The sequence below is a fragment of the Crassostrea angulata genome, chromosome 7 (genome assembly GCF_025612915.1).
Source record: "Crassostrea angulata isolate pt1a10 chromosome 7, ASM2561291v2, whole genome shotgun sequence".
Taxonomy (NCBI): domain Eukaryota; kingdom Metazoa; phylum Mollusca; class Bivalvia; order Ostreida; family Ostreidae; genus Magallana; species Magallana angulata.
In genome coordinates, this window is record NC_069117.1 from 16,367,269 (window position 1) to 16,383,886 (window position 16,618).

The 16,618-nt window shown below is 34.4% G+C and overlaps 2 protein-coding genes across 6 annotated transcripts in view; one reads left to right on the plus strand and one right to left on the minus strand.

Annotated features, from left to right (window-relative positions):
- Nucleotides 1-16,618, minus strand: part of LOC128155776 (band 7 protein AGAP004871-like) — a 27,605-nt gene continuing 10,987 nt past the window's right edge. For 3 of the 5 annotated variants that reach the window (XM_052817631.1, XM_052817630.1, XM_052817627.1), the window contains 7 exons: nt 14,968-15,092; nt 12,259-12,331; nt 10,201-10,283; nt 8,445-8,648; nt 6,014-6,069; nt 3,981-4,059; nt 1-3,768 (listed from right to left, as the gene is read on the minus strand). In XM_052817631.1, the coding sequence (XP_052673591.1) occupies nt 3,571-3,768; nt 3,981-4,059; nt 6,014-6,069; nt 8,445-8,648; nt 10,201-10,283; nt 12,259-12,331; nt 14,968-15,092 (818 nt within the window). In that variant the 3' untranslated portion in view covers nt 1-3,570. Of the gene's footprint in view, nt 3,769-3,980; nt 4,060-6,013; nt 6,070-7,708; nt 7,765-8,444; nt 8,649-10,200; nt 10,284-12,258; nt 12,332-14,967; nt 15,093-15,461; nt 15,744-16,618 lie in introns of those variants that run through there. The other 2 variants (XM_052817629.1, XM_052817628.1) reach the window with 2 other exon arrangements.
- The window catches only part of LOC128155775 (band 7 protein AGAP004871-like), a 24,678-nt gene continuing 24,143 nt past the window's right edge, over nt 16,084-16,618 (plus strand). The window contains exon 1 of the mRNA XM_052817625.1: nt 16,084-16,200. The gene's annotated coding sequence lies outside the window, so the exon portion shown is untranslated. The remainder of the gene's footprint in view (nt 16,201-16,618) is intronic.

The window sequence follows — 16,618 nt, forward strand, 5'->3', positions numbered from 1 at the left end:
TCCATTTACTGGTATACATAACACATCCTGTAGATACTTGTAGGGAATTTTTCTGTAGTCACTATGGTAATAGTGACAGCCTTGTCAAAAGATTTTGATTGTTGAGTGAACTTAATTAATTATGTGAAAATTTCATTATGAACGTTACCAAGTACTTGCATTTCCCCCTTATTTGAACTTATTAACCAGGAGTATTTCTGAGGTCGGTATACCAGTCTATCAATAGGTTAATTACATCAGTTAAAAAAATAGCATGAATTGACATCCCTATCAGGAATAACGAAGTGCAACCATGTTGATTATAAAAAAATACAAAACAAAATATGGCTCTATAAAGCAAAAATTTTGTTTGCACAGCTATAATGTACTATCATCATAAAAGCTAATAAAATTTTATCCATATTTCTATATGATTGGTAAACTCAATTGTGATAATAACCTTTTTTAACATATAACTGTTGAAAATGGTGTTTGAATGGCATACAGCAGTAAACATACATACTACATTGAATACTAATAAATTATGTGTACTTTGCATACAAAAATGCTATTAGAGTATATATATTGAACATGTATTAGGACAATATTAGGGCAATATGGCTCTGTTATTATGGTATATTTAATTATTTTATGAATGAATACCGGTAATTTTACTAGTAAATATTAGTATGAATTGTACAAATAAAAACAATTACATTAATTTTAAAATACATTACACATGTATATTGCACCACAATAACACATGTATACTTTATGTCTGAAAGCAATTTCCCTTTGCAACTGAACTTTTGACATTTTTCTATCCTATTGTGCCTATATAACTATAACTTGTAGATACATATGTACCAACTTTCTTATATTGCAGTTGTAATGCAACATAAACAAGAGGCCCAGGCACAGGGGCCAAGCCCGTTTTAACATTAATTTCAATGTAACCATAAATAAATAGTTTTTTATCTGGGTCAGAGTTCGACCCCTTTCTTTATTTATGGTCACATTGAAATTGATGTTAAAACGGGCTTGGCCCCTGTGGGCCCAGGGGCCACATCACTCACCTGAGCAACAATTGCCTTAATTCTGATCAAATTAGCATTACAGTATCAAAATATCTTGACAACTAAGTACAGTAGATCTTGCTAAAAAAATTGAAAATCTGCCAATTTTTATCCACCTCTTTCTTTTGGTAAATACCAAGCCCCTTTTGTTGTTGTACCTGTAAGATGATTTTTCTCTTTTCCTATATACCCCCCCCCCCCATTTTGTTGCCCCACTTTTCTCTAGGGTATCATGGTTTCATCAAACTTATATCTGCATAACCTGTGCTTTCACACTAAGTACTGAGTTTTGGACCGAAAAACTTTCCCAGAATATTTTTAAAGATTTTCTCTATATATGTAAAAATTCAAACCGCCATCACGGCCCCGCCCTTCCACTAGGGACTGTGATTTTGAATTTACACTACCCGAGGATGCCTCTACACAAGTTAAAGCTTTTCTGGCCAAATGGTCTTTAAAAGAAGATTTTTAAAGATTTTCTCTATATATTCCTATGTAAAACTTGATCCCCCAATTGTGGCCCCACCCTACCCCCAGGGATCATGATTTGAACAAACTTGAATCTACACTACCTGAGGATGCTTCCATTCAAATTTGAGCTTTCTGGCCTAATAGTTTTTGATAAGGAGATTTTTAATATATATTCCTATGTAAAAATTGATCCCCCCATTGTGGCCCCACCCTACCCCCAGGGACCATGATTTGAACGAACTTGAATCTACACTACCTGTGGATGCTTCCATTTTAATTTGAGCTTTCCTGGCCCAATAGTTTTTGAGAAGAAGATTTTTTTAAAAAGATTTTCTCTATATATTCCTATGTAAAAATTCATCCCCCAATTGTGGCCCCACCCTACCCCCAGGGACCATGATTTGAACAAACTTGAATCTACACTACCTGTGGATGCTTCCATTTTAATTTGAGCTTTCCTGGCCCAATAGTTTTTGAGAAGAAGATTTTTTTAAAAAGATTTTCTCTATATATTCCTATGTAAAAATTCATCCCCCTATTGTGGCCCCACCCTACCCCCGGGGACCATGATTTGAACGAACTTGAATCTACACTACCTGTGGATGCTTCCATTTTAATTTGAGCTTTCCTGGCCCAATAGTTTTTGAGAAGAAGATTTTTTAAGATTTTCTCTATATATTCCTATGTAAAAATTCTTCCCCCAATTGTGGCCCCACCCTACCCCCAGGGACCATGATTTGAACGAACTTGAATCTACACTACCTGTGGATGCTTCCATTTTAATTTGAGCTTTCCTGGCCCAATAGGTTTTGAGAAGAAGATTTTTTTAAAAAGATTTTCTCTATATATTCCTATGTAAAAATTCATCCCCCTATTGTGGCCCCACCCTACCCCCGGGGACCATGATTTGAACGAACTTGAATCTACACTACCTGTGGATGCTTCCATTTTAATTTGAGCTTTCCTGGCCCAATAGTTTTTGAGAAGATTTTTAAAGATTTTCTCTATATATTCCTATGTAAAATTTTATCCCCCAATTGTGGCCCCACCCTACCCCCAGGGACCATGATTTGAACAAACTTGAATCTACACTACCTGTGGATGCTTCCATTTTAATTTGAGCTTTTGTGGCCCAATAGTTTTTGAGAAGAAGATTTTTAAAGATTTTCTCTATATATTCCTATGTAAAACTTGATCCCCTTCTTGTGGCCCCTCCCTACCCCCGGGGACCATGATTTTAACAAACTTGAATCTTCACTACCTGAGGATGCTTCCATTTTAATTTGTTTTTGAGAAGAAGATTTTTGAAAAATAGCAACAAATTTTCAATAATTCTTAATTATCTCCCCTTTAAAGAGGGCTTGGCCCTTCATTTGAACAAACTTGAATCCCCTTCACCTAGTGGTGCTTTGTGCCAAATTTGGTTGAAATCTGCCCAGTGGTTCTTGAGAAGAAGATGAAAACGTGAAAAGTTAACGACGACAACGACTACGACAACGACAACGACAGACAACGGACAAATTGTGATCAGAAAAGCTCACTTGAGCCTTTGGCTCAGGTGGCTAAAAACATAGAGAACCGCATACATACACATCCTGTGTGCATGTACAAGTCATTTTAATTACCAGACTATTCCAGAGAGTTGTCAATATTATGGAGGGAAGACAGGCACATACATCACTCCTTTGAGGGAAATTTCTTTTCCCAATTTACTCAGTTAATTTCTATCAAAGCTATCTGAAAATCAGCTGTTTGCTATCTAAGGTTGCAGACTGCTTAATTTCACAGCATATTTAAAACAAAGATTATAGATGAAATCTTATAATTCTAAGAGATATTGTCTTATAGTCTTGATTATCAGCATCTTGATGAGTGAGATATTCTCAACATCACATGTCTTTTACATACAAAGATGCATTAAAAACCCACAAATATCAAAGCATAATGTCCCAATAATTAACACTGCAGCATTTGATTTTGCAATACATGTGTAGTATTGTAAAAATTGTTACTTATAACATTATGATTGATGTCACAGCTTGGTCTAGCTCTCCTTGCGAGACATAAAAGACTGTAGCAAGTCTATGGGCAGGGGGAAAATGATGGTCGAGTTTTTCTCTGCGGAGATTGTGTTGAGGGTCTGTAGGTATCGGAGCTGGAGAGCGGCGGGGGCCTCTGTGAGGACCTCAGCGGCTTCTTTCAGTGACCTAGACGCCTTCTGTTCTCCCTCTGCGGCAATAACCTGGGAGATTCAGAAAAGTTTTTTTTATGATAACAGCTGTTCTCTTACTCTGATATCTTACCAGTACATAAATGTCAGTATTTACAAATTTCAATGACCCACAACTATATAATTATCAAACAATTATTGTACTGAATGTTAACAGAAATAATAATATATTTTTAAGTGAGTTGAAGCTACTTTTTCCATCAATCTGATTAAACTTGTTTTACCTTGGCCCTGGCCTCTCTGGCTGCCTCTGCTTCAGCAGCCATGGCTCTCTGTAACTGCACTGGAAGCCGGACATCTTTACTGTAATAACAAACAGAAGTCATGTAAACAGAGCAATAGCAGGAGCTCTGGTTTTTTCGAACTATCATAGCTTAATCATTCAACCATCCCAAGAGATGCACATTTAAGGTTAAATTTCTATATGACAAAATAAAGCTGATCGATGTCCCTCAAAAGACAAGCTATCACACAGCTGAAAGGGATATTTCTCTTTTAAAGAAGTTTTCTTTATAATAAGAAATTGACATATCAATAGCAAATGCCATAGATATACATAATTATTGTTCATGCATGGCTATATATCTATCTTGTGTTCTTGCTACCTGGAATAAATCTTTGTAATTCTCTGTAACTATACAAATTGATATACAATTGTAAATGTTTGCATGTTAAATTAAGCATTCTCAGATCACATTTACATGTAGTAATATCAAATTGCACCTCTGAATTATTAAAACAGTTTCTAGGATACCTGGTAATAATTTCACTTTAAATATAAACATGCATGCATGCATGCATTTAAAAAGTAATTATGGTACTGAAATATTTGATAAATCTACCAGTAGGTGTTCTCTTTAGGGATATATTAACAGACACTTAAAAATTAATAAATCATATGTTGTTAAAATTAACTCTTGTTAAATTTAAAAAAAAATATATATTTTCTTTTCAGGTGGCTCTATACACCACTTTTTGATGACGCAGTACGCAAAAAAGTAAATCCGGAAACATGCATTTCCGGTACTGGCTGATTTAAACTGAGGTGAATTGTATGGGGACCGCTATTTTGAAAAATGTGTTAAATGAATAGATTTAATTTGATAATTGGAAAATTCATTACTTACAAGTAATGTGGTATGTGACACCTTCACGTTATGTGGTATTATTTATCGAAATAAACAATAAAATCAAGTATAAATTTTTAAAGAGTTTCTTTAACATCATCGATATGTTACACCGTAGCGCAGTGGGTTAGTGGGTTCACTACAAACCAGTAGGTCATGAGTTCGATTCCCGTTGAGAACAATAAATTTTTTAACTTTCCAAAAATTTCTAAAACGTATTTTTTGGTTGAATACCGTGAAAGAAAATTCTAAACAGGTGAAAATATTTCAATTATAATATACTTTAATGCACATTAATATCGACACCTAACGGGGATGAGAGGGTTGCTTTGAATTTCTCTCAGGTTGGGATACATAAATCCTATTAGCCTAGTCAATGTTCCCCGTTATTTATTTGACTTAGTTTTGCACTAAAGCGAATATATTCACTTATACAGGGCAAAGTCTATAATGAAATATGCATGTATTTATCATTCCAACATTATATTTTAGGAAATTTTCTTCAACTCAGAAATGAAAAGTCCCCAAGGTGTTTGGGCCTTGGGACTTAGGAACGATAACCCTTACATGAGGAACTTTCATACCAAATAAAATTTTAAATATTTTTTGTGTTTATTTGCAATTGTTTTCATTCAATTTTTTATTTCACATTTATTAAAATACATTTTCTTATAACATCAAGCAACTTTTTCAGATGATTTGTCATCAGAGTAAGAAAATATGAACAAATATGTTTTGGGGAAATACTAAAAAAAATTGCAATAATAACATTTTTGAATGTTAAGAAGTGTTATATTTTTTTTTATGTGTCCGAAGGAAATATCCATCATATGACAAAATAATTTCTCTCAATTTGTTGATAGCTGTCTTTTTAAAAAATATTTTACAAAAACACGAAAAAACATTAAAAAATTCTTTAAAAATACCTATAGTATCCCTATCGTCATTTTGATATTTGATAAGTATATGTTTTGTGGTCTTCTATTGAAAATTTGAATAAACTGTGGGTGTATAGAGCCACCTTAATCCATTACTGTTCAAAGAATGAACACTCCTCCAATGCAACTAGATGATATTCTTACAGAGTTGTCTTTCTTGATTAAATGAGTGGTACTTGTATATATACTCACATTTCGACACGTTCACATTTTACCCCCCAGGGGTCTGTTCCCTCATCCAGTGAACTCTACAGATACAAAGGTTGAAAGTACCAACACAAAGTCAAACCAAACATGGTCATGCAGAGTAAGGATAGAGAGAAATTCATCGTTTTTTGGGGGGTAAATTAATTCTTATAGAGTTCAATCAATTTGTGTGACAATTGCTGAATAGTTTTGGTTTTATTGCAGAGTCCACTCAGTCTGAACCTTTCTGTAGTTGCAAAGTGTTTGCTACTTTATAGCATGTTTGTAACTGCAGGATTACTTTTTAGTTCTTTTTTTTTTTTGGTGTTGTACGTTTTCTCTGTTTTGTTCAAGTTTGTTTTTGGCTGTGCTGGTATTTATGGCTATCATTTGAATCTTGCATATACATGTATAAGTTTATGAAAAACCTATAATGTAACCATATTTAACTATATTTCCTTAAGCTATTGTCAAATACTATAAATTGATCTATGAATAAAAAATTCAAAGAACTTTTTCTACAGTAAGGCCACATTATGCTCATCCAACCTGGTCATCATTTCCTATATACCATATGTACCGGTTTATGTAATACATGTACATTGTATATGGAATCAATGTAGCCTTTGATTATATACATGTATTACAAGAGGCAATACAGATTACAATTCTCTAAGACGTTGCAAACATTTGAAGATATCTATATATATCATACTGGTACTTCCTTTCCACTTGAAGGGTCAGAAAAATGCAAATTAACTTCTTCAGAGTTTTAGTGCACCACAGTACACAATATATATGCTTTATATGTACAGAACAAACAGGTGATCAGAAAAGCTTTCAATTCAGAATCATGAGGTTTTCATGTTCACAGGGTACTTTTAGTTTATTTTGAGTACAGTGATATCGCGGGTCTCTTGCCCCAAGTTGTATTTTGTTGTTGACTACATGTATTAATTGCCATAATTGTGGGAGTAGCCATTTTTTGCCCCTTAAAATTAAGTTATATTTCAGCATGTGATCCTTAATATATATTAGTATACAGCTACTTGTATAGGGAATTTAGCTACATGGATTTTGGGAAAATATAAACGAATATGTACGAAGTCCAAATAACAGTTCTCTGAACTAAATAACAGTTTATCTAATTTTAAATAGTAGCTGATACAGATTTATTCACCTATAAGCAAATCCTGTTTTTATCGGATTTGGAAGGGCCTAAAAAGTAATATTACAGCAAATTTGTCTGTGCATGAACACCATTTATAATATTCTTCAGCCTCCCTACTCTATATCGTTACGGTTCCAGGTCTAAATGCTATCTATGAACTTGATCCTATCTAAATGTTTTTTTTAAATTGGTACTAGTTGAGTTTAATAATCCATGATAAAATAATGAATAAAGATATAAGAAATCTGTTGATAATTAGACTCCAAGATGTGTAACTTTGATACAGGAAATTAAGATAAATTAGGAACAATAAATAAAGAGTAACTGTGCAAATGCTAATCCAAAAAGTGCTTTCATAGCAACTTCACATGCTTGCATTGTTGTTTAATATAGATTTGATGCAAAACTATGATCAAGCATTCAAGTACTCTATTGGATCTAGAAAGGAGAGTCTAAGTCACATTACAACAACCATCACAGCATGCTGTGTGTAAAGGTGGGGGAGAAAACTTCTTCCGAGTCTTACTCACATTTCTACCCTCTCTACTCGAATACCCCAGGGATCCGTACACTCATCTAAATTACCCTGTCAACAGAATTGTTTGCAACACTCTCTTAACATATTTAGTAAGTTTTTAAAAATATATTTCCAATCAAAATGAAGACTTAAGGCCCAAGAGCCTCTAAATATGTACATTATTAATGTAAGTATAAGTGCAGTTGGTTGACCAGAGTTGCAATAGATTTAGGTTAAAATGTTTTATAAGACTTTTCTTTGCGTGGGACTGTTTAACAATCAAAATGGTGATAAACCAGCTCTCCACATTGATTGTTGTTTGCCATGCAGTGCTCATTCCTTTTAAAAAACTGTTACAGATGGTGAAAAGTCAGGTCTCCTGGACTCAAACCCATGAGGACCTGTTGTGTACCCAACGATCTAACCACTAAGCCATTGAGACCTGATATATTGACTGATATACACACACCTCTTAACCTGGTGACAAAATGAAGACAAATGTCAGCAATTTTAGGCCGTCTGGCAAGATCTGTGAATTTCAGGTATGTTAATTTGTAAAATCCATGCCTAATTTACTACCTAATGCATGTTTGCAGGGAATTTCAAACCACCCAGACAGAAATGACAATATTGATCAGAAAATCTTTTGAATTGCATGTAATCAAACCAGGGGATCCATAATTAAAATATTAATATTTCAATATATATGCATAACATACATGTATCTGGGTGTAAAAAGGGTTACATACCTGCATGTAGTGACTAATTGTCTCTCTTTCTGACAGAATCTCGCTGAGATTCTTGGTCCCTAGAACATTTCTGAGTGTGGTAGCTGCAAGCAGCCGAGTGGATCTGTTGGAATCCTCCACATTTGTGATTGACATTGTAGCATTCTGGACACGGTAATACACCACCGCATCAACCGCCACTGTTACCGAGTCTTTAGTCAGGACCTATACAACATGATTTCAGTAACACCGTATGAAAGTCACTCGATTACAAAAAAAAAAAAAAGAGAGAGAGATAAAATAGTCCAATTGTATAAAAGTCACTTGGCAGGAAAGAAAGAAGAAATAAAATAATAGAAATAAAAGAAATTAAAGAAAGAAGAGAAAATAATCCCTTTAGGTAAATAAATGCATCATAAGTTATGTCATGAAGTAATGTTCTGCAGAATGCTTTCTTTGGTGATTCAAGCGGAATATGAAGGTGGCGACTTGGCAGAAAATGGGTTATGTAAGTTTTTTCTGCAATGATAGCTACCTTCTTGCATAGCTCGCATGAATCACCAAAGAAAGCATTTTGTATTGTTTATACATTTATTTAAATCTTTCTTTTGAAATTTTTATAAATTGATTTTAAAAAGTAAGTAATTCACTAAATTACTGTAACATATACATAATAGTACGTTAGCTAAAAGAAACAGCCAAATTGTCTCCTATGGGAATTTGAGTCTGACATCATCATGATTATTTTGTGCAGTCCGTGATTTTTCTTAGGTTGCTGTAAATTTTGACCGATGAATGGGTGTGTAGATTTCAGTCCCGTCAGTTTATACAGCTATTCTATAGAGCTATGAATTAACTATAATTTTCTGTTAGAAATACAGGGAATTATACTCGGTAGATGTAAATATATATAAATAATTCACAAATTTAGTTCACTGTGTCAAAAATTCATTACATCCATTAAGGGAATTTGTTGAAAATGCAGTAAACCTTGATTCCTCTGAGCATAGTTCGATCATAGCATTATAGTTTTTGGGTCTTCAGTGTCAATATGAAAAATTATCTTGATTTCTGAATATTACACCAGTAATTGATGCATGTCTCCCTGTCACGTAGAATTAAGTTATGAACATCAATGAACTTTGAATTTGTGCAGAAGTTAAACACAAAATATTTGTCTGTTAGATAGTTAATTAAGTCACAGTGTGATGATTAGCAATATAAAAAAATGGTCATTATCAATTACTGAGTCAGTTGAAAATATCTTTTTATTTTGTTAATAATCAAGGTGATATATCTTCTTTCTAGCTCTATTTAAGACAAAGCAAAAAATCGAAAAATATTTTTTAAAGATTTCATGCCCTTTTTTCTGCAAGCTATCATCTCTAACACAAACAAAATATTTCGAATTACGAAGTCTGTTTACAATAATTCTCTTGGTACGGAGCTGCAATCGATATTGCTGGTATCTCCAAAAACTGCTAAAACACCAACAGCTAGCAAACATAAAGGCAATTCAAGCAGCTCGCTCTTTTATTTCTAGGATGGAGATATAATCTCTTTGATTTAGAAGATGATAAAATTGTCATTTAGTTAATTGCATCATAGATCATTTATTGTAGCAAAAAGTTTTTAGTCTGTTTTTGTTTTGAGTCCTTTTCAATTATTACTCAGTGGTTTATTCTGGAAAAAGCATGTCATTCTCATGTGGAAATGTCAACTAAATATAATGTATTAAATTAATATCGAATATTACAATGGTAAACTGGGAACTTACCTCTTGAGGGGGGACATCAAAGGAGACGGTTCTGATATCAACTTTTGTATAAGAGTCAATGCAAGGGATGATGAAAAAAAGACCTGCAAATTATATGTAATACTAATCAGCTTTCACTGGTCTTTGTTTGATGTATCAGCTTTTCTTAATGATCAACAACAATTTAAGATATGGCAAATCTTACAGAATTCATGCCATGATCCCTCTCTGTATTCACAGAAGAGAGAGAGAGAGAGAGAGAGAGAGAGAGAGAGAGAGAGAGTAAATCATTTTGTTCATTATTGCTATAGTCCAAATGGAATACTGCCAAATCGTTCTTTAGAACCATATTAACAAGAGCTTGGTCTTTGGGTAGTTATGTCAAACAGCAATGTGACGTAGGCCTAGCTGTTTATTTGATTGCTTGGCACTCAGCAATTGCTCTTTGAAATCAACAAGATTTGTTTTGCTTTTGAGCTAAAACTAGCTAGCAATCTGTAGATTTCGCTCGAAACCATGCAGTTCATTTTTAACTTGGTTAGATGCAAGAAATAGTTACCTCCTATTTAAAGTCCAAGGTCTTGTTAAAAAAGTTCTATAGCATTGTTTCAGGTATTTACCAATTCTAAATTTATTCTATGATTAATGATAAATTTTAAAAGAATCTGTTTATGAAGACTCTCCTACCCCCTCCCCCTTTCTCTCTCTCTCTTCTCCCATCTCAAAGTGCCTTATTGGAAAGGAAAGATTCTTTGGACCAGGAATATTTGTAGATTTATTATGATCTTGATATCTGACAAAATATATTACAGAGACATACAGACAGAGACAGAGATGGATGGATGGACAGACAGCATTCATTGACAGAAAACCAGATAGGGTAACAAGGAGAGAAATCATATTTTAGCAAAGAAGTAATGAATGGAAACAAAGACTACCGCGGTATACACCCTGCCTGAATAAAGCTAGGAAGGGGAGAGACTTAAACAACAAAATGCTTTCTTTGGTGATTCATTTGGGATATGAAGGTAGTAACATTGCAGAAATATACATAACCAGCGTTAGCGGGTTATGTAAATTTTTTCTGCAATGATCACTACCTTCTACATTCTAATTTCATTAAGCGACACTTCTTCCTCATGTATGGATCTAGAGGGGGAGATCCCCCCCCCGGAAAATTCAATATTAATAACTTCACACATGCAGTAAAGCGGGAGAGAGGGTCCGGATCCCAACCCCCAGAAAATTTAATTTTATTAATTTTATATACTTATATACGGTAATAAAATCTCCAAAATATGTCTCAGAACCCACCCCCAACCTCCCAACAAATATAATTATCCTTGACACACCCCCCCCCCCCCCCTCCGGAAAAGTTATGGATCTGCGCAGGCTGTTGAAAATAAATTCTAAAAAGTTCATCGTCTGCCTCTAATGTCCTTTTATACAGCTAAACGATAGAGAGCTCCACAATTTTAAAAAGGCGAAGGCAAAAGCGCGAAGATGCGAAGGCGAGAGTGCGAAGTTGCGATAGCGAAGGAGCGATATTAGTATCTCTTCTTCACCTTTGCAACTTCTCACTTTCGCCTTCGCAACTTCGCCCTCGCATCTTTGCACTTTTGCGCCTTTGCCGTCGCACTTTAGCCGTCGCAACTTCGCACTCTCGCTCCTCGACCTAAAGGCGAAAGTGCGAAGGTCGAAGTGGCCCCATTGGAACACCATAATCAGTAGCCCTTTTCACAAAAACTTTTAAGTTTAATTTTTGTCTTGAGTAAAAATTTTTTTTGTCAAGGGCTACAGATCATTATTTATATGATCCATGCTCTTTAACAATCAACGTTTTCAATAGCACAAAACAATTCCTTAATAGTAAAACACAGTTATAGCAAACACACTTATAATAAATTAATGCTTACTGAAAAGTAATTTTCATTCTCCATGACTTAATAACATGTTGTAAACTTGACGAATATAATGAATTATGCTTATAGTGAAGGAAAATCTCCGTTCCCTGGCACTTTGTTATAAGCATGTTTTACTGTACTGCGGTTAATGGTCACTGTTGGTTTATTGACTGACCTGGTCCTTTGGCACCTCCTGCAATTAGTCGACCCAGTCTAAATATAACTGCTCTCTCATACTCTTGGACTACCTAAAATGGTAAAGAAGGATAAAAAAATATTTTTCATAAAAAGTTAATTAGTATGAAAAAGTATAAATAGAATTGATATTTAATGTAATATATATACATGTATACACTTGCAAAAATAAGCAGTTATTAGCAATCAAATTGATTAACTTTTAAGGTAGAAAAACACATCATCACAAAATGGCTGACCGCTGATCGAAACAACATTTCGTTTTATTAAAAGGATTTTATGGACTGAGACATGTAACACAGTTCATAGCCGAGTGGATAACGTGTCGGACTAGTGATCCGTATATCCCGAGTTCGAATCCCGCAGGGCTTTTGTTGTTAAACTGGAATAATTATTTTAGATATTCATTTTTTATCCCCAAACTGCAAATTTTTCGCTTATTTGACATTTGTACAGTTTATTTATCATTATTTCTTTCATAATCAAAAAATTTCCTGTAAATTTGAGTGACTTTTTCCAGGTGTGTTATTCCACCTTAACACTGGTCATTTTTCAATTCATTAAAACATCAAATATATCTTTTCAGGCAGCCAAAGGATAATGGAGATAATTGATGGAGCTCAGGGCTTCAGAGCAAAATTTTGATGAGCACTTAACAACAGGGTGTCTGTCCTGTGTACGAGGTATAGTCTTTGTTGCATTAAGGGGGATGCTATGAGTGTTACTTGCACACAGTGCATTCATGGATGCCAGACTAATTGAGTTAGGGTAGGTTAATTGCAGATGCGTTTTTTGGTATCTAAGCATTGAGCAATTAGCTGCCATGAGAGCCGTGATCATCCCACCAAAGAAATTATGCTTGAAAAATCATGCATATACTGAGATGTGATAGCTATTATATGAATCCTGTCTGATATTCATTAAAGCCTGTGAAATTCATAAAACCTAAATAAATATGCCTTGTCCAAATGTAAGGTTTAGTGGTATCCATTAACATAGCATATGTTGAGTTGATATCAATTTAGGAGGAAAAAATGAGTGGATTTTTAAGTTTATATATATAAACTATACTGTGTTTGTAATGCTCTGTTCAAGAGAAATTAAGCCATCCAAACTCCTGCATTTATCTAAGCAGACTAAATTCTCCAGTTCTCCATTTTGCAACACCTTGGACATTATCCTTTTTTCATTATCAAATCATTTCTCCACCCAGAAATAGACGTATTCCTAAATATGAGTCCTTTTCCAAGCATTTTTAGTGTAATAGTCTGCATGATTGATTAAAATGTCACAGTTGTTTTGGAGATAAAAATGCAAAACATTAATGCTATGGACAACAATGATGACAACAAAAACATGCAATGACAGAAACATGTGGTGGAAACCATTTTGTTTACAGGAAAACAATATAACTTTAGCCTTCAAACAACATACAGCAGCTGTTTAAATAAAAAAAAAAAAGAATCGGCAAGATGTTTACATTCTACAAAAATTTTACTTGGCATCATAACGCTTAAGAAAAACAAAAACTTGATGCAACCATTAAAAAATATCCAGTGATCTTTGGATGGGTACCGGTACATGTTTGTCTGGAATAGCTTTATGTTCCTCCAAACTGATGATTGGTTGATGCAATGATCAAAAGATAAATGTGATGCCTCAAGCCAAAATGAATTTTTTTGGTACATGTATAACAAACACAACAGAGGAAAAATCTGTCAAAACAGTTCACTTGTCTGGATATGATACTCTATTATCTATAAACAACCTTAAATACAGTATGTTAATTCAAATACATATATTGAAGATTAGTTTGAAAAATATATAAATATCAGGTATAATGAACCATTTTAACAAGAGCTTGGACTGTGGGTAGTTGTGTCAAACAGCACTGTGACGTAGGCCTGTCTATTTCACTGCTGGCCACTCAGCCCTGGCTCTTCTGAAATCAACAAGATTTGTCTGGCTTTTGAGCTAAGACTACGCAATCGGTGTATATTTTGCTTGAAACCGCATCATTTTTAACTTGTTTTGACGCAAGAAATAGATAGCTACATCCAACTGAAAGTCCAAGGTCTTGTTAAAATGGTTCTATATACATGTATCATAGGCGTCGGAAGCAAATTGAAAGTGGGGGGGCTAGACTAATCCTCAGAAATATTGAGAAAAAAGTAATTCCCAAAATCATGAAATTCCTAATCCGTGGGGGGGGGGGGGGGGGGGGGGGGGGGGGGTAGTAGTGTGCTTCTCAATCTAACTTCTCAATCTTTCAAGGTAAATTTTGGAACAATAATCTTTCCTGCTACAAAAAGTGGGGGGGCTCAGCCCTCTATCATGCTATGTTTCTAATGGTTAGGTATAACTTTGCAAAAAAAGTGGGGGGGGGGCTAAGCCCCCCCCTAGCCCCCCCCCCCCCCGGTTCCGACCCCTATGTGTAAAGAATAAATATGTCCAATTTCTAGTTTCTGTTATATGTAAATAAAATAAATATAAAATGTCTTTACCCTATTATTAACTGGTCCAGAGAAGAACATTATGTTCAAATTACAGGCTAATAGGTATTATATAATGATTGATTTTAGAGCCCTTATGATCAATTAAGTCATGCTGCTATATTTTGCAATGAATATTCATATCAGCAGGATGCTAAAACAATCTATGATAAAGATCAAATATCAATATAGATTACCTTAATACACAGGCAGAGTGAGAATGGGAAAGTCAGAGCTATAACCACTAGGGACAGGAACCTCAGAATGTACCCACAACACCCCACATCCCCTCCATCCCGGGGGTTAGAGTCATCATTGGCACCTGAATAGAAGTCACACATACCAGATAAATCACAGGAAATCACACAATGGTATAAATGAATCAAAGGGAATCTTATTACATAATGCGTACTTAAAGCAGTCTTCAAAGTACATACACAGCATGTGCATATGCACATGTCCTCAGATAACAGAATGTTTTTTTGTATGTACAATCATTCACAATACATGTATTATGCTAGATATAATGGAACATGAAATATTGTAAAGATTGGATCATATCTTCTAAACACTCTAGTCTCCAATCATTTCCTACTGCAACATATTCATATTACCGGTAATTGTATGTATAATCTACAGTACATCACTCCTTAAAACACAAAGTAAACATGAAAAATTTACAGAAACTTACAGTCTTTGGCATAATCCAAAGATGTTGCTTGTTGGTTTGGTTCTCCCATGCTTTCTAAGAATTCTGAATCACTTAAATTAGATCACGGATCAATACCCTATATCAGGGAGGACACACTCTATATAACACAGCCTCTTGTTACGATGTGATAGATTTAATCAAAACCAACCCATAGCATGATGTAATGAAACAGCAAAGATAACTTGCTTTTCTCTCCCTCTATGACTACAGCTGCTGGTTCATGCAGAGACAAAGAGCTTGCAGAGAACATTAGCTTGGGATATGGAGGATCACAATTAGTTCTCTCTCCTTAGATTCCCATCATTAGCCACTCAGGTTTTTCACCATCATCCACTCAGGTTTTGCCCAAGTTTGTAATGGCAACTTTCCTGGAATATTTACTTTGGGACTTAAACCTCAACTGTCGATAACTAACTTGCATGAAAAATGGAAATCAGTCTGAGTCTTCCTATATGAAAGATCAATTTTATTCAAAACTCAAGGGACAGAGACATGAGTTGATTAATGGTGATAAAATCACCTAAACCATCCATTATAGGCATCCATTAGTGAGAATTGATGCAGTAGCATCACACCTTTGCTCCACTGATTTCTCAACCCTATGTACGGTAATTTTAACCATCCATCCATATATCCTGCTCCTCAGTTGAAGCTTGTTTTGCCCTCTCATCATCAATTAACTGGACAGTGCTTTATTAATTTAGTTCTGATCATGCACGTATGTATTCCTTAAATGATTCTGTGTCTTACACGTACATAGAAAGTAATTGATAAAATTAATGGTGCTGGTATATATATATATACATGTACATTAGCTTTGAATTTGCATACTTTTAGAAAAATGAATGAATACGTATGTTGATATCTATACTACTATATTAAAATAATAGACTCAAATTTTTCAGCTTTAATAACGATAAATCGGAAGAGTGCTGTCTTTTGTTTTATATATTTTAAACATCATTGGTACTTGAAGATTACCAATTTGTTTTTATTTTTTCTCAATCAAGCTTCGTTAATTAATAATCAACAAAAATCCCTAATAAAATTCTGGAAATCATCAGAATTTTTTGGATTTTACAATCTTGCGCATTACATTCACACTAAATCACGGGAGGCTCTTTATTTTATGTTTC